At 39.1% G+C, this 22,429-nt stretch overlaps 1 protein-coding gene across 1 annotated transcript in view; it reads right to left on the bottom strand.

Annotated features, from left to right (window-relative positions):
- Positions 1-1,373: 1,373 nt before the first annotated feature.
- The window catches only part of LOC149236633 (YbaK/aminoacyl-tRNA synthetase-associated domain-containing protein), a 65,153-nt gene continuing 44,097 nt past the window's right edge, over positions 1,374-22,429 (bottom strand). Inside the window, exons 8-15 of the mRNA XM_089368986.1 lie at positions 16,238-16,345; positions 16,037-16,120; positions 15,576-15,866; positions 3,359-3,559; positions 2,638-2,727; positions 2,316-2,464; positions 2,118-2,216; positions 1,374-1,804 (exon numbers count right to left, since the gene is read on the bottom strand). Coding sequence (XP_089225112.1) covers positions 1,736-1,804; positions 2,118-2,216; positions 2,316-2,464; positions 2,638-2,727; positions 3,359-3,559; positions 15,576-15,866; positions 16,037-16,120; positions 16,238-16,345 — 1,091 coding nt within the window. The 3' untranslated portion in view covers positions 1,374-1,735. The remainder of the gene's footprint in view (positions 1,805-2,117; positions 2,217-2,315; positions 2,465-2,637; positions 2,728-3,358; positions 3,560-15,575; positions 15,867-16,036; positions 16,121-16,237; positions 16,346-22,429) is intronic.

Here is a 22,429-nt window from a genome sequence, read left to right as displayed (position 1 = left end):
ACTTCAAAACTACAAGATTCATCATAAATGATTTTAAAATGAGTCCTTCAAAGATACCTTCCTTACCTTCTATGCTATTGCAAACAATTATAACATGACCTTTATTGAAGAGGAGGATGATTTGTTAGACTATAAAAACTCTAGTCCTTAGTAATCCAGTTTTCATATATTATTTGATTTTCCATTTCCAAACAGAATGACAAATCATTGTACTATTCACTGAAAGTATACTTTTCCTACTTAATTGCTTTTCCCAGATATGATCACACTAAAATAATTCCCAAGGAGAATTGCCCCCATACCTAGCACCATAAACAAGGATTGGCCCATACTCTAGAAACTAGACACAACTCTAGTAGAGAAAGGATGATATCAAGTTATATCAACACAATTATCTCACTATAATTGCAACAGACCAAATATCTATAATTGAGTAATTACTATTACTAATTGGGCATGCTTGGAACTTAATGACAATAATTACAAGGATTTTTCATCGAGTTACACCATGGCAACAAAATGATCACAATGTAAGAAAGTCATGCAATTTAAGTCATAAATAACATCATCACACAAGAACAAACACGGGAAAATTTCTCAAGTTGGACGAGGCTTATAACACCAGCAAGCTTGCTTTTCCATTGTAGAATTTCGGCTGACAAAAACGAAGCCTGAGTTATTAGTGCAAGAGCTACGTACGGAAACCCAATTTATGCAGACAAAGACACCGAGTTTAAAATGACGTAATGAAAACAATGAATATAGTGGTCTTGTTTTAAGAACATTTAATGATCAGTAAGACCAAAAACCTACAAGAAATTTTAATTGTGTGCTGTCCAAAATAGCGATCTTTAACATGTTATCATAGTGTATATGCTAACCTTGGGTTTGCAGCTTACTTTACGTTGACCAAGTCTCAGACAGCGACAGTAATTGTAATCATTTTATTCTACCTCATAGGAAAGCATGATAACTATATGGAGTCTGCAAAAGAAAAATAAAAAATAAAATTCTTTGCTTGCATATGTCAAATCAGCCCTCATTATCACAATCCAACTAAAAGATTGACACATCATTCTGCATTTGTGGTCAACCCATAGATAAATTATCAGAAATAAGTGGTATGTTTTCAATTGTTTTATCAAATCTGAATTTCTTCAGTTCTGGTTTTTGCCATGTCTTTAGAAATATATTTAGCAGCATGACAAAAACCGCAACAGATTCTCAAGTCCGAAGTGCCTCTGCCCAATATTATCTCTAACAAAATTCACTTTTCTAGGAATCGGTCCATCCAAACAATGGGCATACATATCAACTTATATCATGGAACATCCAGAACTATGCTCCCCTTCAGACACATAAAGAAAATAGGATCAACTGCAGACCAAAAATATTATGCAACGTGGACAAACACTTCAACATCATCTACAATGGAAATGGAGAGATATCAAATCATGGAGGACGGACCAAATCAGATTTTGAGTTGATCTGACAGATTTCTAATTACTTCGAAGCACACTGCGCGTAAAAAGATAATGTGTTATAAGACCACCCAAAAAATGCCAAAAAGCCACGATAAAAAATAGAGTTCCACGATAGGAAAATTTTGATCAGTAATAACAAAAGCTGATAGTATGCCATTAACATATACAATGGTGAAACCATATGATATAAATACCTAAAACTATGTGATGTCAAAATGTAGATGAAGAAATCAACAGAAAAAAACAAATCACTAAGGCAGAGATCGGCTTCCAATGGCTGAAGTGAATCCTTGTGTATATGCTGCATTCTTGAAAAGCATCTGCAACAAAAGCATAACATTTTACTAAATTAATTTTATGGAGTGACAGGAGTATTTAAGTCTTGAACAAAGAATTAACAACTGAAAATTTAACAATAGGTAACTTCGGTATAAAGAGAGTAGGAAGGTACTTAAACATAAGTAATGTTATTGGTAAACTACAATGGAAGGGGAGGAAACAATGGCATTGACAATCTTAAGCGAATGTTGTAACTGTAACAGGAGAAAAGCTTAATAGAAAAAATTATTAAATAAAGGAAATTTTCTAGAATAGGAACATTCTCACGACAACATGAGCCTGAATATCACTCACTATGAGACTCTCCATGTCAGGAACCAAGCGTTTCCTGACTGCTCCAGCTACAATGGGTCCCAGGTCTTTCCCATGCTGCTCAATAGCATCCCCTGTAATCTGGAAGAAAATTTCAGAAAATCAGTCATTAGAATTATAGCATGGCACAAGCTATCTCCCAATAAATCTATATGAAATGTCCACTAAGAAACTGTTTACCTCTGAAAGAACTGCAGCAGTTGTTTTATCTAAGATGCAGTTCACAAGTTCCCTGACATCAGTAACTGCAGCTGTTGAACCAACGTTACCCATCCCCTTCTTGTCAACACTCGTTTTCTTTGTGGAATTGGACTCTGGATTGAACTTTCCTATCGCAACATAAGAAAATTGCAAACTTTAGAGTTACTACCTTTTTTCATGCATAGATGTAGTGATCTACAGTTGCTATACTTATAGTATATTCTAAATACAAATATAAATGGTATAGATTCAATTCATGAGTTTTCGTCATCAATAACTGTAACTGTTGAACCAGCGGTACCTGTCTCTTTCTTGTTAACACTTGTTTTCTTTGTAGAATTGATATCTGGATTGACCTTCTCTATTGCCATAAGAATAATGCAAAGTATTAGTTGCAGAAATCAGAGTTAACCGCTTTCTTTCATGCATTGTATGTCATTAGTCAACAGCAAGCAGTTTATATACTTTGTAGGTTTAAACTAACTAAAATATTTTTCCCCAAAATATGTGAATCTCATACCAATAATTGTTCAAGGCTTTGAAAAATATTTTCTAGAAGGCATAAAAATGACATTCTTTTTGCATGCCTGAGAAAAAGGAACTAATGTGAAGGAGTCAAACTTTAAAAAGCCAGTGATTTGAAAACTTCAGATAAAATCATTTGAACCTTAAGATAACATGTCATAACTTACCAACCCTAATGGTTAGCTTAGTTGGTCGAGTCCCTGTCATTAAAGCACCTCTACTATTGAGAGGTCGCAGGTTCATTCTCTCGATACTCACGGGGTCAAGCTCTGCTTGGTATAATTATTCCGTGGACATAGCAGTTACCAATCGCCAAGGACCATAAACCACATAGAAAGCATGTCATAACTTACCACTTCTTTTGATGCATTGACATTAAATGCTATAACTTTACATGCTTCCTATCCATCCCAACTCCCCTATAACTTGGGTCTACATGAATGTACTCTGTAATAGCAAAGAAGGATAACAAACTCTGCTTATACTCCACAGCTTACCACAATAATTTGTTTTTATGGCTTTTCTACCTTTACATATCTCATAAGAGTTATTATCATTCTCATCACAATATTTGTTATCCTTGCTCATAAACCTCATTGCAAGTGCTATCTCAGAAGACTCAGTCCCGCTACTATTTGTTAGAATTTCAAGCCCTAGCTGACCAATGCCCTTATGAACGCAATCAAACAAATATATTGCTGAAATTAGATTTCAAACAATAGCATCAATCACACAATAGTTAGAAATTATATAGTGGAAGCATAAAAATTAATTCCACAGACATGGGTAATTACCCTTTCAAATCAGCTTTTCATTCCTTTGGAAAACTTACAAGGAAACCTCCACAGATTGCCCAAAAAAAAACAGCATGTACAGATACCAAAAACAAAAACCTTAAATATGAGCTCCTACAAGCTGCTTGAGATGTACAGCTGCTGAAAAATCAGCAATAGCAATTCTCTGTTGTACACCACTCTTACACAGACTGTATGGCACCTGTACAACGCCGCAATATGGATTCCATAAGACTGTATGGATCCATACAGTATGGTCTGTACTCTGTACAACTGTATGGACATCCATATGACTGTACAAAACTGTTGTTTCGAACTACATCCTGCTCAGGAATGCCTCTCTCATGGCTGCCTGCTCTCTCTCTCTCTCTCTAGCTTAACTATTCAAGTGTGTGAGAAAGCCTCTACCTCACCCTGTATTAATAGCTTTAACAGACATTCTATTTTTAAGATTACTCCTAGTCTAAGTACAACTTTAGACTCAACTGCTATTTTACTAAAGTGAAATACAAAATAGAATTATTTTTCCGAAAATATAATTACATTTCAAAAATACTTTTTCTTTTTTGAAAATATCTAGAATTACTTCACATGTTCACATTGAACATGTGTGAAAGTTCATATCCGAGTTGCAATTCTCAACACTCCCTCTTAGCGGGGAAGGAATGCTATACCAATCCAAATTTATATCCCAATGCCTCAAACCTCTCTTTCATCAAGGGCTCGGTCAGAATATCAACTACCTATTGATATGTGGGAATATGTTGGAACTTCACTGTTCTTAACCTTGTCTTGAATGAAGTGATATTTGGTCTCGATATGCTTGGATCAGTCATGAAACACTAGATTCTCAAAGTTCGATACAACTATGATTATCACACTAAGTGACTATAGGCTCTGAATCCTTATCAGACAATGCCACAAATAACTTGCAAAGCCAAATAGCTTCACAACTAGCAATACTAGTTCCTATGTATTCAGTCTCTATTGTGCTAAGTGCGACAGAAGTATGCTTCCTATTGAACCATAATATGATCGTTGATCCCAAGCTAAAGCAACATCCTGAGGTGCTCTTCCTATCTCTTGCACTAACTGCCAAAATTGAGTCTAAATAACCCTGCAACTTCACTTCAACATGTCCATGATATCTCAAACCATACTCTGCCATGCCCCTTAAATACCTGAGCACACATTTTGCTGCTACACAATGCTCCTTCCTTAGCTCTATCATGAACTAGCTCAAGGTGTTCACTGCAAAAGATATATCTCTCCAGGTGTTGACCAAATACATCAAGGGACATATCAACCACATGTACATCATGGCATCCACCAAATTTGAATCTCGAGTTGCCACCACCTTCAAATTACTAAATTAGTGATCATGGGTGTGGCCATGGGTTTGCAATCCTCCATCTGAAATATCTTTAAGATATGAATTGCATACTTACCTTGCCCTAGAAAACCCTCCCTTAGTCTCTGCCAAACCTCCAACCCCTAGAAGTGAGGCATCAAGTTGATGTCATTCATCAAACTCAACATCCATGTCTACTTTGCATTCTGTAATGAGCTTCTCTGCACTTGTCAAAAATAAGTCATCTACATAAAACATCAAAATAAGATCACTTTTGAACAAATATATAATGTCAGTTAGAATCTGCTTCACTTTTAGTGAATCCCATACTTCGTAGATATCTATCAATCATGGAATCCAATGATCTTGGTGCTTGTTTGAGTCCATACAAGGCTTTCTTAAGCTTACACACACGAGACTCCTTACCATGTACCTCAAAAACCCTTGAGGTTGCTTTACGTACCTTCTTCTTCAATGATCCCATTGAGGAAAGTTGTTTTCACATTCATTCTATGTATTCTCCATCCATAAATGAAACCAAGGGCATCACAACTCTAATAGAAGTATACCTGGCAACTAGAGCAAATGTCTCGTCACAGGCCACTCGCTCTCTCTAGGAGAACCCTCTCACCACAAACTTTGCTTTTAACTTCTCAATACTAGCATTTGCAACATGCTTGATCTTGTACAAACACTTGGAACTCCCAACTAGCTTCCCCTCCAATCTTGGCACTATGTCCCAAACATCATTCTTCATGGTGTACTCCATGGCATCCTACCATAGCTTCTCATGTGTTGTCACCTTAAAACTGGAAAGTTTGGAATATAGAATGTTGCTCATCAATGCCATATAATCTAGAATCTTCTTCGCAGATTTTCTCTCTCCAAAAGTGTGCCTAGGATTCTCAACATGCTCCTGAGCATCCCTCAATGTCTAATTGAACCATTGAGGTCTCTTGACAAAAGTAGAGAGGGATCCAATCTTTCTTTCTTCACCTAAATGTTGTTTTACTTCCCTAAAAATCACTAGTAACCCTAGCTCAACCTTTGAAGGTTCCTACTCCTCATCCTTTGGCACTGGAATAGGCTCATGAGACTTCCTAGTTGTAAGGTCTTACTCAAGCTTCACATCCCAGCTCACTTCCTCTGCTATGGAATATAGACCCTATAAGCCTTTCAAGTCTCACTATAACCTCCAAATAAAACCTTTCCTCCAAGATCTTGTGAGGACACCAGTTTTGGATGTAGATTGTTGTGTTGCATGCCTTTGCCCAAAGAAACATTCACAAGTCCTAGTCATGTATCACGGCCTTAGCAACCCCTATGATGGATTGATTCTTCCACTTTGCAACCCCATTCTATTGTGGGTTGTACAGAACTGTCAGCTCCCTCTTGATTCCTACCTCCTTACAAAAACCCTCAAACTCTTTGGAGGTATACTTTCCCCCATTGTCCAATCTCAAGACTTTGATCTTCTTCCTTTATCATTTTCAACTAGAGCTTTGAACTCTTAAAACCTAATAAAGACCTCATCCTTGGTCTTTAAAAAGTAGATCCAAGTCTTGTGAGAAAAATCATCAATACAAGAAACATAATACACACTATCAAATTATTCATGCTACTAACATTGACCCACAAACCTTTGAATGTACTAGGTCTAGAATTGCCTTAGACCTATGCTTGTTACTTGAGAGAGCTATCTTGGCATGCTTTCCAAGCATACACCCTTTGCATACACTATGCTGCTCAATATGGAACTCTAGAAAGCCTATGACTATCTCCCTCAAAATAGGCAATGCCCTGAGGGCAGTGCCCTATCCTCTTGTGCCACAACTTACACATGTTGCCACTATTATGCACCAAATCTTGAACACATTCACCCTACAACCTATACAAATTACCTTCTCTAACTCCTATCACCTAAGTTGTAACTGGGCTAGAATCCTTTTGTTTGATGAAGAATTGCTAGTTCTGGAACACCACTGCAAAGCCCTTATCCTCCATGACCAAAATGTGAAAATTCCTAGTCCAAGGAACCAGTGTTGTGAAAATCGCGATAAATTCAAATTATCGCAATTTTTCGATACAACAATTTTATCGCGATTTTTATACAAAATTATCGCAGGAAAAAAAATTTAGCCTATTTTTATGAAATTATCACGATAAATTCGAATTTATTGCAATAACAACTGAAAAATCGCAGGGCTTCGGCAACAAGGTTTTATATGGTTTTTTTGGTTTTTTTATGAATTCATTTGGATAGTCGCGCGCGGAGTGCAGATGAGAGCCAGGAGACTAAGCTAGAAAGGTTTTGAAGCTAATTCGAAATGCTTAGAGGAGAAAATCCCGATTTCTCCATAGAAACGGTATGTGGATTAATTTTTTTTTGTTTTCATTGTTTAAAAACATTGTTTTTGTATTTTTTCATTGTTTTTGGTTGGGTAACTTGGTATGGGCACCATTTTTTTTTTGTTTTCATTGTTTTTAAACATTGTTTTTGTATTTCTTCATTGTTTTTGGTTGGGTAACTTGGTATGACTATGGGAACCAATTTTTTTTTGTTTTCATTGTTTTAAACATTGTTTATGTTTTTTTCATTGTTTTTGCCGTTTGGTTGGGTAACTTGGGTTTGGAATGGTTGGGTAACTTGTGTTTGAACTTTGGAATGGTTATTTTAGGTTGGGTAACTTGGGTTTTCCCATAGGTTCACAACTGCACTGAAACACCATTCAAGTTTGCAACTTCAAAGTTCAAAAACAAACATGCCAAGGAAATTGGATCCTTTCTGGGAATATGGTGAACCTAATGCTCCGAATAATAGACTTGACTTGCAAGTTGTGTGACCACCCTATGTCTGGGGGGATGTATAGGTTGAAGTTTTACCTTGCACAAATCCCTGGAAAAAATGTGGGGCCTTGTACAAATACAACTCCTGAACTCATCCAAAGAGCCATGAGAGCATTGGAAAATTTAGAGTAGACTAGAGAGGCCAAAGAAGAAATCAAAAGGCAACTAAAAAGGTCGGTTGAAGGAAGTGGCACTGGTTCTACTGCAGCATCAACTAATCCAATAGTTGCCACATCATTTTTTGTTCCTCGAACCACACCTGGTTCACAGCCATCAAGCTGAAAAAGAACACCAGGTTCAATGCTAAAAAGAACTGAGAAAGAACAAGCTGACAAGTTGCTAGCAAAATTTCTCCTCTGGAGTGAGTTTCAGCATTGTAAGGAATAATCCATTTTTCCAACCTGTTGTTGATGCTATTGCAAGTGTTGGCCCAGGGTACAAAATCCCTTCTTATCATGATTTCAGAGGCCAGATTCTTCAAAATGAAAAGCGTGACTGCACCCAAAGATTGGAGGATTTTAGGGCATCATGGGCACAAACAGGATGCACTGTTATGTCAGATGGTTGGACTGACCAAAAGGGGAGAACCCTTATAAACTTCTTGGTTAGTTGTCCCAAGGGGACTATGTTTATCAAATCTATTGATGCATCTGCACAAATCAAAGATGCAAGAACTTTATGTGATTTGCTAGATGTGTTTATTTTGGAGGTGGGTGCAGAAAATGTTGTCCAAGTCATAACGGACAATGTTGCAAATTATGTTGTTGCTGGCAGGATGCTTATGGATAGGCATCCTACTTTATTTTGGACACCTTGTGCTGCACACTGTATTGATTTGATGTTGGAGGACATAGGGAAAATTCCCTTTGTCAAAGATATTGTTGATTCATCCAAAAGCATTACAAAATTTATATATAACCATACATTTGTGCTTAGCTTGATGAGAAGATTCACCAACAACAAAGAGTTGGTGCACCCCGCCATTACACGGTTTGCCACCAGTTTCATATCTCTTCAATCCCTCTTGAATTCTATGTGGGATGTGAAGAGAATGTTTCTTTCAGAGGAGTGGCGTGCTTTGCCAATGAGCCGCAAACCAGAGGGAGAGGTCGTATGTAGACTAGTTTCATATTAGGAAGACTTATGGGCGCGAGTGCAAGAGGTGTGCGCTGTTACTGAACCTTTGGTAAAGGTTCTTCGATTGGTTGATGGTGAGAAGCCCGCAATGGGCTATTTGTATGAGGCCATGGACAGGGCCAAAGAAGCCATTCGGGCCTACTATGATGGTAAGGGAGATGATGGGTTTCAAAGACAACTCCTCCTATGGGGAGTGATTGATGAGCGATGGAACAACACACTCCATCGTCCCATTCATGCTGCTGGGCTTTTCCTGAACCCTGCATTTTCTTATGCATGTGGATTTAATTTTGATGCTGAAATCATGGATGGATTCTTATCCTGTGTCCAGAAGATGGTGCGATCTCCAGAACAACGTATAGAGATCTCTAAACAAATTGAGACATATAGGATGGCAAGGGGCAAGTTTGGCTTTGAGATGGTTGTCACTTATAGGACGATTAAAATGCCAGATATTTTTTAGTTTGTAACTTTGTTTCAAATTTCATTGTCTCTTCAAATTCCATTTTTTTCTTATGTTTATTTAAAATTTTATTTGTAATTCTGTTGTAGATGCATGGTGGAAAATGTATGGTGGCAGGGTACCCCTTCTGCAAAAGCTTGCCATTCGCATCCTCAGCCAAACATGTAGCTCCTCAGGATGTGAGCGCAACTGGATTGTATTTGAAAAAATACACAACAAGAAGCACAACAGAATAACACTTAAACATTTAAAATATTGCAAATTTCCAAATAAATTTTTGAATTCATTAAACAATATTTTTTTTTAATTATTAATTATTATTTCATGATCTTTGTATAGGTTGGAGTCCCAGCGACTTAATGACATGATCTACGTCTACTACAATCTTCGATTGTGGGTGAGGCAACTTCAGAGGACACCTGATGTGGATGCCATCTCATTGGATGGGACTGACACCACTGTTGCATGGAGGGTTGAAGCCGAGAGGCCTCTCATGGAGTCTGCTGATGATTGGTTAGTGCAAGATGTAGTGGAGGGGGAGGAGGAGCAGGAGGAACAAGAGGAGGAGGTGACACCACCTACACGGGCTACCCCTACCACCAGTAGAGGACGTGGTCTACCTCCTATAGCTCCTACTTCTAGTTCTTCAGCTTCTAGAGCACATCAGACTCCACTGCCATCTCCACTAGCACGGGCACCAACATCTATATCTAGAGGGAAAGGGAAAGTTGTGGCATTTTCTCGCAAGAGGGGCAGGGGAAAATAATAGGATTAGACTTTAGTTATTTTCTTCATTTTATTGTATATGACATTATGACATGATGAGATACATTATTATATTTTTTGTTGATATTTTGAGGCTGGGTTGGGACTCATGAGTCAGTACTTACTATTCAGGACATGATTCAATGTTATGTGTGATTTTAGAACTAGAAATGATCTTAAACATCTTATATATTAGTTCTTTTATCATATTTATGTGTCAATGTATTTATTTTATGTTGTAGATGGTTTAGATATTAAAAAATTTTAAAAAAAAATGAAAAAAAATGAATATTTTTGTACCGAACGATTATTTCCTGATTATTTCCGATTATTTCCCGATAATTACGATTTCTTCCTCGCGTCGATATTATCCCAATAATGATTAATGCAACATTGCAAGGAACCCCTACTGCAGCAAAAACTGAATTTACTTCTCCTACTTGATTTTAATATACATTATCAAGTTATAATGGCGGAAAACTAAGTGAGATTACCTCACTTCACCCCGCAGATTCTGGTTGATCTGGCAGCGAAACTGGCTAACCCTGGCTATCTCTGCGTAGGCCCTATGTCAGCCTTTCAGGCTCTGCGTTGTCTCTTCTGCCTACTACGTCAACCTTCCCGGTTGTTCCGGCAATTCCGACTTTCTGCATGAGGGCATCTACTGCTTCTGCACTGGCCCTTCTGGCTCTGCGTGGGCCCAAATTGGCTCAGCATCAATCCTTCTAGCCGCTGTGTTGCCTCCACTAGCCTCTCTCCACCTCTATGTCAATACTCCCGAACTATCCCTGCCCCTCTGCTGCAAAATGATCACCTAATTCGAATTCTCAGCTTCCTAGCCCCAGAAATCGAACTCTAGATCAATTTGTTCTCTCTGTGTGTGTTTCTAAATGAACCCGAGCCTCTTTCTTATACTTTTCTCATTGAGACTTCAACGATCGAGATTAAGTCTCTAATCAACGGCTAAGATTAAAACTTGACTTGATCCACCTTCTAGATCATTCTCACCCATATTTTGATTAATACCCATTAATATTTTAATTTTCCTAAGTTTAGACTTAGGAACCCATTAAAAATATTAATTATTTTAATAAAATACAATCTGAGTGGAATTTCACCAAACGGTTTCTAGGTTCTTTAGAACTCATGTGCCTTAGCCTCTCCACCAATTTTCATGGCTAGAGCACATCCAATGCTACCAAAAACTAACACTCCCTCTTAGCAGAAAGTGTTCTACCAACAATGTCCAACTGCATGTTGCTCTGTTTCTGAAGCATCTTCTTTTCGCACCATTGCAGCCACCAACATTGTGTTGCTGCTGCCATTGTATTGTTGCCCATGACACTGCCACTGCTGCATCTATACGACAGCTCCTTCTCAAATGTTGCATCTGCTAGCACTACATTCGTACTACAACTCAGCTGCTAAGAGAAGCAACTGAAAAACATCCAAAATTACTGAACTTAACTGTGTTCAGCATAATACCATGAATGTTGGAATCTAACTGCTACTAGTCTCTAACCCTCTGAATCTTCTGCACTGTTGCTGACTTCTGCATTGTGCCATCTACACTGTTGCCAACCTTGCTTTGCATTGATCAGTCTCTGGTCTCAAGCTACTGCATCTGTCTCTCCAAACAATCCACTGCATCATCTGACACTAAGTCCATCTCGCTACTGCTGAATCTTGGGCTCTCGTAGCAAGGAATTGATCCAAGAGGTGGACTCCTCAAGGATCCTGCCCACATGTAGTCCTCCCGACTATAGCTCAATATCACCCCATTTCCCTCCTGGAGATGCGTGGGCACTCATGGCAAACTCATCTTCGTCAATCTTTGTTGGAGCAGCCTTAGGATCATGTTTCTCATCCTTATCCTTTTGCTTCAAAGGACACTGGGATGCAAAGTGGCCCATCTCGCCACATCTGAAACATTTCACCTTCGAAATGTCCTCCTTCCGCTTTTGCTTCTATTGTCCCTTTGATGCTAGAGTTGCGTTCTCCTCCTCCTCCTTGGTCTTCGTGCCACTCCCACTACTGCCATTGAGGTTGGTCTTTACAAGGTCCCTCTATAATTCCTCCTATTGAAGGGTTGCCCACATCTTCTCCCATGAAGGTAGTCTTTCCCTGCCCCATATACTTTGGACGAAGATTTCCCATTCATCCAAGACTCCATTCAGGGTCGTCCTTACCATCGCAGTAGACTGAGGAGTAGACCCCACTGCAACAAGTTGGTCTCTAGTGTCCTGAAGACGGTGAAGATAGGAGTTAACTCCTCCCTTCTACATCAATGTCTGCTGCAACTTTTGTTCTAGATACATCTTCCGTTGTTCGGAAGAGCCTTCATACAATGAAGACAAAGCTTCCCACATCTCTCAGGTTATATCTTTGCCCTGCAAGTTTGAGACCACATGATCTCAAACTCCATCGAATATGAACCTCTTTGCCTTCCCCTGATTGATCTTGTACTTCTTCTTCTAATCATTGTCAGCGGAAATAGCCACAACGCTCTTGACGTAGGCTTCGAGATCATACTCCTCCAGAATAGCTAAGATTTTGGTCTTCCATATGACATAGTTGGAAGCTCCTTCCAACCTGTCTTGAGCTCTGATCCCATACGATGCCATCTCACCCAAACTGTCGAACTGACTCCTATAGTCACTGCTCAACACTGCTGCCCAGCAAGTGAGAAATTTGAACTTTTGGCGAGAAAATTTCTCTGAAGAGAAAATTTCCCTTCTATGTGTCTTTGCTCTTTTTCACACAGATTTTTGCCCCGGTAGAAACTGCGTCCTTCAAGCACTACGCTGAGGCTCTGCATCACTCCCTCTACCTCTACAAACTCATGAACTAGAAATCGTACCTCTATCAACTCTCTCAGAGAGAGATTTTGTCAGAATCTTTGCTTCCCATCAAGGACTGCGCAATCCCTTCAAGTGGATTTGAATTGTTGCCAAATGCAACTATTGGCCTCTCTGCTCAGCGTTGGATCTGCTCTTCCTATTTCAAAATCAATGCTCTGATACCATGTGAAAATTCCTAGTCCAAGGAATCCCTACTGCAACAAAAATTGAATTTACTTCTTCTACTCCATTTTAATATACATTATCAAGTTATTCTCTGAATACTGAAGTAAATTACTTCTGTAGCCTACACTACTTTAATATTTCATTACATGAAACAGAAAATTGAGCAAAGAACAAGATGCATAGGACATAGTTATTTTTGGACAAAATAGTCCCCGGAAAAACCCAATGCAGGAAATCGATGCAACAGCTCTGAGGGTTTTATATTATTAAGCAGTAGTTATGAATACAATGTTGGTTTCCCTGTTGGCAATCCAGTAACAGAGAAAAATAAAATGGCAGAAAATTGAGTGAGATTACCTCACTTCACCCAACGGATTCTGGCTGATCTGGCAACAAAACTGGCTAACCCTAGCTATCTTTGCACTGGCCCTACATAGACCCTGCGTCAACCCTGCGTTGTCTCTTCTACCTACTACATCAACCTTCCCGACTATTCCGACAGTTTCGGCTTTCTACGTGAGGGTACCTACTGCTCCTGCGCTGGCCCTTTTGGCTCTGCGTCCGCCGTCAAGCCTCCGTGGGCCCAGATTGGCCCAGCATCAGTCCTTCTAGCTGTTGCGCTGCCTCCACTAGCTTCTCTTCGCCTCTCTGTCAATACTCCCGAACTATCCCTACCCCTCTATTGCAGAATGATCACTAGTTCGAATTCTTAGCTTCCTAGCACTAGAAATCGAACTCCAAATCAATTTGTTCTCTCTGTGTGTGTTTCTAAATGAACCCCAAGCCTCCTTATACTTTTCTCGTTGAGACTTCAACGGTCAAGATTAAGTCTCTAATCAATGGCTAAGATTAAAACTTGACTTGATACGCCTTCTAGATCATTCTCACCCATATTTTGATTAATACCCATTAATATTTTAATTTTCCTAAGTTTGGACTTAGGAACCCCATTAAAAATATTAATTATTTTAATAAAATACAATCCGGGTGGAATTTCACCAAACGATTTTTGGGTTCTTTAGAACTCATGTGCCTTAGCCTCTCCACTAGTTTTCATGGCTAGAGCACATCCAATGCTACCAAAAACTAACACAAAACTGGAAGCGAATTCTTCTTGAGACATAGAACAAACAAGACATCGTCAAAATCTAAGTATTATTTGACTCAAGCTAGACGGAATAGTACCAACTCCTGCTACTAGGTACTTGGCATCATCACCAAGCTCAACTTGCACTCTTGAGTCCTACATCTTTAGGCTAGAAAGCAATTGTTAGGTTCACGTCATATGTCAAGATGTCCCACTATCCACATACCACGCATCCCTTGGAATTGTGTTGGTAGAATGGTAAGACATCATTGAGAAATCCTTCTCAAACTTGGCAATGAACTTGTTCATATGAGTTTTTTCAGAGACTGCTACCTGCTTCTATTGTTGCTCCCCTCTACCATTCTTCTTCTTTGGACATCGTGATGCATAATGACTGCTTATGACAAACAATGCACTTGATTTTACTCAAGCACTTCTTCCCTGACTGAGGTTGACTCCTTACTCTTTCCCTTGCCCTTGCTAGGTCTTTTACTTCTGCTATTTTTTTGCTGACCAAATAGAGCTAGGTTCTCATCACCACCCTACTTCTCGGCCTTCAACTCCATCCAAATCTCCTCCTAGATATAATCATCCCAAAGTCCCTCAAAGTCAAGAAGGTTTTCCCAAGCACAAATACCTTTGGCAAATGGTTCCCATGATGCTAGGAAACCATTCAGTACCATGTTCACTAGTTCTACCTCTACAAACTTCTCTCCAACCGCTGCAAGTTGATCACCAATCTGTGTGATCATCATAAGGTAACTGTTGACTGAATCTGATGTGGTAATCCCTATGGACATGAGTTTGCTCCACAATATCATACTTCCTGTTTATACTCTGACTCTTGAAGAATCTAACCAATCTATCCTCAATCTGGAGCACCACTACTGCCATCTTTGAGATTTAATGCAAAAACTCTTAAAAAAAGACTTTTACTGTTGGTCCTCTTTCCCTGCAATGGCTCTAAAATACCATGTTAGAATTTCAAGCCTTAGGTGACTAATGTCCTTGTGATGTCAGTCAAATAAATAGCTTGTTGAACTTGATTAATGCTAAAATTAAATCTCAGACCATAGCATCATTCACACAAGAGTTCGAAAATAAATAATGGAAGCATAGAAATTAATTCCGCACAGAGGTAATTACTCCTCCAAATCAGCTTTTAATTCCTTCAAAAAACTTACGAGGAAACCTCCACACGCTGCCCAAAATAAAAACAGCAAGCACAAAATACCAAAAAACACCTTGAATTTGAGCTTGTACAAGCTGTTTGAGATGTACAGCTGCTAAAATAATCAGCAACAGCAATTCTCCATTATACAGCACTGCTGTATTGACTATACGGCTATTGTACAATACTGCTATACAAATTCCGTACAATTGTACCAGTCCATATGTTTCTGTCTGTACAACTGTATGGACATCCGTACAACTATACAAAACTGCCATCTCAAACTGTGTACTGCCAGGGAATGCTTTCCCTGACTGCCTGCTCTCTCCCTGTCTCTCAACTGCTCGTGTGAGAAAGCCTTTACCTTGCGACGTCTTTATAGTTTTAGCAAAGAATCTATTTTCAAGATTACTCCTTGTTTAAGTACAATTTTAGACTCGGCTAAATATAAACTCACTTTTTTACTAAAGTGTATTGTAAAATAGAAATACTCTCTGAAATAGTATTTTTGTGTTCAAATGTATCTCAAACTACCTCTCACGTGTTCACATTGAACATGTGCAGAAGCTCCTGTCTGAGTTATACTTTTCAACACTATGCCCAAAGTATTTTTTACATCTATTATCCAGCAACAGCATAGTGCTCAACTACTCAAATGCGAAATCTTTATCAGTACCAGTAATGTTCAAGGTGTCAATTAAAATCTTGAACTTCGAAAAGTAGCTTAGTTATTACCAAGAGTTTGATAGACATCCCATCCTCTCGACTCTGTGTCATAAGCCACTTTGAAATCCATATCAATCTTATCTACGATTCTTTTCACACAAGAAGTTTTTCCAAAATCTATATTCGAATATCATGATTTGAAATTCTGAGCATTAAACTTTTCATTTCTGTTCAGCATTATATGAGCTAGATTGGCCATTCTCAAAGGTTAAAGACTCACAAAAATATTTTGAATAGGGAACATGCAAACCCTACTATACAACTCATCTACTTCATTTCCAAGAAATCTCGAACCCAAAATTATTGTTTAAAAGCAATGTTTTTCTACTTTTGAAAAATAACAAATATGGCTAGCATTTCTTCTACACAATAACCACCCTTCAATGTGCAATTGAACTCAATCTTGACTTCTACAATATTTATTCCTAACTAGCAGAATTGGCTAAATCAAAATGTCATGGGGAAAGGAACACATACACAAATTAGCTAATTAGACGAGCACAATTTTCTGCAACTGATAATTACTTCCAATGATATATGATATTACTTGAGCACATTCCAGAACATCATTAAGCAATTATGCTCAGAAAATTCAACTGGAAATGCAACAGAAACAATAAAAACATAGTAGAATAACCATGCACAGTAGACACCAAAATTTTGCCCTGGAAAACCCAATCTCGGGAGAAAACCCAGTAATCTTCTCTAGGAGAAATTGTTCAGTTCAACAAAAGCACAAACTGATATTTTAAATGTCAACCTGGGTCAATCACCTTTCCTTAGGCCCTGTTCTGAACCCTTACCAGCTCTGTCCAAGCCCTTAACCATTCTGTCTCATGTAAGCTTAAAACAACAGAGAAAATGACCTTAGGATCAGCCTCAAGATGACCTCTGAAACTTCCTTCAGGTCTGCCCTAAACAGAACTGAATTTTTGCCTCAGAAACTGGCCTCGGGAGGGGCCTGAAATTCAGCCTAGAAGTTCAGATCTGTCACAGATTGGATCAACCTCATGACAAGACTCAGACCAGACCAAGATTGGCCTCAGATCAGCAAAGACAAGCCTCAGATTCATCCTCTGTTCAACGAGTTAATCTTCCACAAATTCGTCTTTAAAGGTCTGTCCTGCACTCAAAGAATTAGCTTCCACGGAGAATTCGGTCTCTACTTCAGATCAGAAAGATGCATGTTCAATCAACCTTGATCCTTGCTCTTCATGCTACAAGGTTTCCTCTTCCTCGGGCTTGGTTTTCACTAGATATTCGTGACATAGATCCACCGAGTTTTCTTTATATCAGATGTCATTTTATAGTGTTTTTGTGGTGCCCAAAGGGCGCATCTCCTTGCTAGGCCGAATTGAACTTTTGGAGCCGACTTGAGCAATTTAAAATTAAATTAAATTTTATTTCTTGAGCAGACTTGTGTAGTTGGGAAATACCTCCCACAACTACCCAAAAATCAACACTCCCTCTTAACTAGGGAGGTATTCACCTTGACTTTCTCAGATATCCACTTTGCTGAAAATTTCTCCATCCCAAGAAAAGAATGAATGAGCCTGTTATGTTAATGTATCCATCCACTTCATGTTTTAAACCTAGAACCATGTAGAAAGCATCTTGCATCAGTATCATGCAAAGGATCAAGTCACCCACTAGCCTTTGGCAACATGGTCAAGTGCCCCTTGACAGTAGTAAAAACAAAACTAGTCCTAGGTCACCAACTAACCAAGTCGTCACTTGGAACCAAGTCAATTCTCCCTGACCAATGGTGAAACCCTGGGCCCATTTACCATTCCCCCATGTCGTCACATGGCACTTGAATGGTAAAAATACTTGCCTGATGCTTTGAGGCACTCACTCTACCCACTAGCCAAGTAACCCTTGGCAATATGGTCAGAACCTTTTGACTGGGGGAGCACTCCGGGCCCTGATGCTATCTAGGCCATTCTCCCTAGCCACATTACATGGCACCCGGTCAATACCCTTGACCTAGGGAGAATGTCTGCCCTAATGCTACAACATCAACACTCCCTCTCAATGAGGGAGGCATTCTCAACCACTCCAAGCTTGTCCTTGAAGTATACAAACTTCATTTGAGATAGAGGCTTTGTGAGAATGTCAACAACTTGCTCATTTGTAGAAATGTATTGGAGCCTCATTGCTCCCTTTGTTGAATCGTGTTCTAATTGATGGCAACATCAATCTTTGAACGCTCTTAATATACGTCGTAGATTGCATCAGTTGGAAGTTCTAATAAACAAGAAGTCCTAGTGGATAGAGAGCCCTTACAATGTACCCTGCATTTGATGAAGATTTTGGCTAGGCAGATCAAAGAAACTGTCATAAGATGATAGTCCTCGACATGTCGATTCCAACAGTATATGGCTTGTCACGAGGCTCCTCATGGTTTGAGAGACATGCCCAATCAAAGTTGGAGCCCCCTTTCTTGTAGTCAAAGTCCCAAAATGAGGTGATGTAGCAATTCATCATTGGTTAGATACTCTCTCAACTCATGGGCCTAGAAAGCTTTTGGGAGGTCTTAAATAATTATTGTTGGAGTGTTTTTCTGATTTGGAGGGATATTCACATTTTAAATTTTGGTCCTAAACATTTTGGCTCCAAAATGAAATTTCAAAATTCAAACTTAAAATTTCTTTCCCTCCAAGTTGGCTCCTAGAAGCTCCTTTCACTACTATAAAAAGGTTTGACCTCACATCAGTTTGTGCTAATTCTCTTTGAGTTTCTTGACTTGGAGTATTCATGCAAAATTTTAAGAGAACATCAACTTTAAAGTGTGGTTGGATATCTATCTTAACTTGGGTTATGCCTTTTGATCTATCTGAGTTTATATGAAGTTTTGTTTTGTGGATTTTACAAGCCCTAACTAGAGACTTGAGGGTTTAATGTTTAGTGATTCGCTGGGTTAATTCAAGGCATTGACTAAGGTCTTTTTGTTCAAGTGTTTGAATCTTTGAAGCTTGGTCTACTCAAACTTAGAAGAGGAGTCTTCAATCTGTTCAGATCATTTCAATTGGCATCTCTGAAGCAATTATTTTTTTTTAAATCTAGGATAATCAGTAACTGGTGAGAGTTATCCTGAACAGACCCAGGATCAAATCTAACTGGCTGCCACTATAAACCTAGGCTACATGCAACCGCCTGCAAGCCGCACAATAGCAGGAAACTTATGCCCCAACAAGAGTCGAGACATCCGCTATGGGGTTGCCTACTCTTCTAGCCAAGACACAACAGGTCATATATATACTCAATGAGATTTGAACCCTCATCTCGTGGGTTTCACCCAGCGAAACTTACCGTTAAACCCCATATCATTGTATCATCTCTGAAGCAATTATATAGCATGGTCTTTCGACCCTCTTGGGGCACCTTTGTGGCAACTTTTTGCACCCATACGACCTATCCCTTGAAGCTGATCCAAGAGACTTGTGGAGCCCCTTTTTGGCAAGATTTCAACACACTTAGGGCACGAGTTTGTGAGCACTTATACAAATTTAACATAATAATAAAAAAATGATACTAATAATAAATAATTAATTAATTAATTACTTTGTAACACCATTAGTTATGAAAGGCCAAGGTCAAGCAACGTGACCATTCGCCTTCGTGACTAGTCAATGTCTATATAGGCAAACCGCCACAAAGGCTTGTAATCACTGATTCATTTCTTATTCAATAATAAATATTTACTTATACACATAGACTACACATGAATATTCTTGCAACCAGTTTCTCTTACAATGTCGGTCCTCTAGAGATTCATCTTCCACCATCGCCATTCGTTGTCCGTTGTTTTCTAGTCGTTGCTGTGAAAATTTCATCTATTGCAACAACTAGAAATTATTCTCCTAACTGTAAATTAAATTATGCAATTTATTTGCTATGGCAAACAATGAATAAAATTACAACTGTAATTTTCACCATAAAAATACTGGAAACTGAGAAATTATAGCACACACACAAGAATTTTGACATAGTTATTTTTGGACAATTGTCCCCGAAAAAACCCAATGCGGGAAAACTGGTGCAGTATATGAGGGTTTTATTATAATTCTTCAACAACAATTCTGAGTACAATAATTTAGATGCTCTATTGGCAATCTAATATGAGGAAAACATTGACAAAATTATTGTGATAATTTTCTCTCACCCCACAGCTAATTTTTGCCACCGAAATTGCCTTCCTAGCCACGCATTGAACCTTCTGTGTCACCCTCTGCGCAGAACCTCTAGGGATTTCGACCATCCTCTCACTACCTCTTCCTGAGATTGGAATATTGCTAACCTCCTCTACCACCTGCTACTCACCCTCTAGCTCTATCTTCTCCACTAAATCTCTACCACTGAGAAAATCAAACTGCCTGGGCAATTGAGTATCTGCACTGGTGTGTTCTCCATCACCACATCGATCCCTTCTTATATCTTCTTGTTGGGACTCCAACGGCTAAGATTAAATCTTAATCGGTGGCACAAATCATTTCTTGTTAATTTTAGGTATGTTCTATGCTTGGAGCAATTTATTTCAATTTTCACAGTTCACTCAATAAATTTTCCAGATTAGCAATCACATCAGCATTAAAGTAAACTGCAGATAGAACATAAACATAAATCACTGAAGACAAGCCAAGACAAGAGGACACAAGATGTGGCGCTAGCCGGGACAAACCCCAATGTGGGGAAACCCTTGATCAATTCTTCTTATATGTTCTTCAATAGTTCAGCACAAAGAGAGAGAGAGAGAGAGAGAGTACATTTACAAAAGAAGTCAACATCTTGACCTATCTAGATAAGAGCATAGATCATCTCTAAGAAGATGATACATGAGATCAGTTGACGAATGTTGCTTCAACTGATTCTCCAAGGTGAATCCTTCACCTATAATTGTGTTGCATCTCGTCATCATGTTGCACCTCATCATGCTGCACTATTGTCCTATGTGCCATTGTTGAACCATGTTGTAATACAACATGTCTCATGTGCTTGCCACAACTATCCATGTTGTCCATGCTTGTTGTCCCATTGTGCCACTCATGCACAATGTCATGGTTGTCCCATTGTGCCACTGCCTCATCATTGTGTTGTCCCATTGAAAATTGTGGCACAATATCATTGTTGCTAGTATTGTTGTTCCATCACGGCTTATTATCCCATCAATCCAACATTGTTGTTGTCCCAACATACTTAGTTGCTCTAAATATGTATGTACCATTGCCTAGTTGTCCTAGTTTTACTGTTGTACCTAACAGTCATGCCTAAAACACTTTTGTTCTGGGCATATGGCAACCCTTAACAGTTTCTTCAGCTCACAATTCTAGGGTCTTTGATTGCAGCAATCTTGGACTGGTTAGGGTACTTCCAACAACCCTTCAATCTGCCCGGAAGTGCCCTCCTTTACTGTGGTTGCCCTTTTAAGAGAGGACGAGACCCTATACTGCATTTTCTAGGCAATCTATCCTTCATCAACAACTTCGGCCTTCCTTTGTTTGTTGCAGCTTGATATATCAAGTCTCCTCTTGACTACAGCAGCCCAGCACTCTTGCAAATGATCCTAAAACAATCTTGTTGCTGCTGACATAAGGTCTGCGATTAGGGCACACCTAGATAGTGACTAGGGCACAAACTGAACTACGGATTTAGCCTCACACATCAGGGCATGTCTTCCACGTATAATTAGGCCTCAACCTTGGTTTGGCTAGGGCACGTTGAGGCCTCCTTTATACATCATTCATCTGCGTCTCTAATGTTGCATTGGTCCTTCTATTCTCTGTGGCTAGGGCACAACATGACCCTCCTTTCTCTGCGGTTAGATGTCTTATCCAAGGACAGTGTTTGGGAATTAAGGAAAGTTGCTTAGGGTCTCTTCAGACCTGCGTTTAGGGGCAAGTTATAACTTCTTCTTGTTGTGTTATAGAAGTCTCCTCCATGACATGCGTTAAGGCTTCTTCATTGACTGCGTTAGGGCTTTCTTTCATTCACTGCATAGGGCTTCTTCATTAGGGTAACATTTGGCTAGGGCACTCACTCAAGACCTCTCTCACTCCTTCATCAAAACCCAAAAACAGAATGAAGAGAGAGATCACAAGAGTGTCAGTGTGTCAAAATGACTTGAAGGCCACCTCTATTTATACTAAAACGTTGAGCACAAGTGGGGGCAGTTTGGTTGCTGGCCAACCTTGACAAATTGTT

Source organism: Pinus tabuliformis, chromosome 8 (genome assembly GCF_031772625.1).
Source record: "Pinus tabuliformis cultivar Carrire ecotype Pingquan chromosome 8, CPIR1, whole genome shotgun sequence".
Classification (NCBI taxonomy): domain Eukaryota; kingdom Viridiplantae; phylum Streptophyta; class Pinopsida; order Pinales; family Pinaceae; genus Pinus; species Pinus tabuliformis.
The sequence above is the reverse complement of the archived record's forward strand: the minus strand, read 5'-3'. Positions and strand labels throughout refer to the sequence as shown.